The sequence below is a fragment of the Penicillium arizonense genome, assembly GCF_001773325.1.
Source record: "Penicillium arizonense strain CBS 141311 chromosome Unknown PENARI_contig338, whole genome shotgun sequence".
In the NCBI taxonomy this organism is placed as follows: Eukaryota; Fungi; Ascomycota; class Eurotiomycetes; order Eurotiales; family Aspergillaceae; genus Penicillium; species Penicillium arizonense.
Genome location: NW_019173615.1, coordinates 1 through 1,410, shown reverse-complemented (window position 1 = coordinate 1,410; position 1,410 = coordinate 1). Strand labels below are relative to the sequence as shown.

Genomic DNA, 1,410 nt, shown 5'->3' with positions numbered 1-1,410 from the left:
TGATTTGCGGTCCCGCTCGTGATTCCACGGTCTGCGTTATTTCCTCATGATTTAGTCATGGGTCCAAACAATTCGTACGCTTCACTCCACCCTACTTTCGACGTCCGATCCAATCAACTTTAAGTAGATGTATTACCTTGATCTGACCAGAATTCAGATATTTTCATTGTCCCAAAGATTCCCATGCTACCATGTCCTATCTAGTAACGAGAACACTCATAGTACTGTGGATTCTTCTACACTGTCCGCAGTATTTTGCGGGCCGCATGAGACTCCGATGAGATGCTCCTGGTTTAGCATAATAATGTAAAGATAAAAAATATCTAAGCGGCCCTTTCCGAGGTTACCACAATTGTGCTCGCATCCTCGTCTTTGACCTTGGGACTTCCTCACTATTGTTGCCATTCCAAAGAAGGGCAATTGCTCCTTTCTATACGGAATACATGGAACTGTATGCAACCTCGATTATATTTCTCACACTGAGGGTTGATTGCTGGATCACAGCCTTTATTATAGTAACATATACTAGGACTAGCGTATCGGGGTGGTTGGCCACTGTTCTTGCGACATCGCAATGTAGTGCTCCAGCCAATGAAATGCTGCTAAAGTGGACGTTCTGTTTGCCCGTATCTCAGCTTCCTGGAGGCACAGACACGATGCACATAGTCCCACCTCCAGGATGACGACCGTGTTTTTTTAGGCCGGCACGGAAGCGGTGCTGGCGTCAAGCGGTCTGTGACAAAGGGTCAGCATGTAATATGAGACGATTAAGTGATTCGTACCTGAAATTGGGTTCGTTTGAGTTGGCTTTTTGCTGTCATCAGGCTGGCTAGGGTCGGCCGCTAGAATTGTTTGAAACCATTTGCCGATGTTTCTTTGGGCAGGGGTCTTGGCTGAAAGACTCGACTGTGAAGCGCTATCGGCCACAGAGCGTCGTACGGCAATGGCTCGCTTTGGTTTGCCTGGACTTTGGGAAGCTTCGGTCTGCTTCCGCAGAATATGGTACTTTTTCCCTCGTAAAGATTCAACGCTTCGATGCACCTGATATTCTTCATAATATGCGTCGGAGAGGGCTTTCCACGACAGCTTCGGATGGGCATCCAACCATGGGAGAAGATTTTTCTCTTCCCATTCTGGCCAGCCGTGTGCGCTACGTTGGGACATGGTGATGCTCGCGCAAGTTGCGAAAGTAGCCGAAAACGGGTGAAGAAAACAGCAGAAAGTAAATTCAAAGATGTAGTGTTGTTGAGTTCAGAAGATTATAGTGTGGCACGTAAAAAGCGACTTTGTGTGTTTATGAGCTTTGGCCCAGCCTGGTGACCTGGTATCAGACTCTCACGACTTGCACCAATTCAGGGTTCTGAAGACCAAAAAGCCCTCATTTTTTGATACACTATGTTTCGTTGAGAA

The 1,410-nt window shown here is 47.0% G+C and overlaps 1 protein-coding gene across 1 annotated transcript; it reads right to left on the bottom strand.

Annotated features, from left to right (window-relative positions):
* Nucleotides 1–783: 783 nt before the first annotated feature.
* PENARI_c338G11402 (uncharacterized protein) lies at nt 784–1,164 on the bottom strand (the record flags this gene model as incomplete). The annotated part of the gene is made up of 1 exon (XM_022638300.1): nt 784–1,164. A coding segment is annotated over one exon (381 nt), but the record flags the coding sequence as incomplete, so codon positions are not given.
* Between the last annotated feature and the right edge of the window lie 246 nt (nt 1,165–1,410).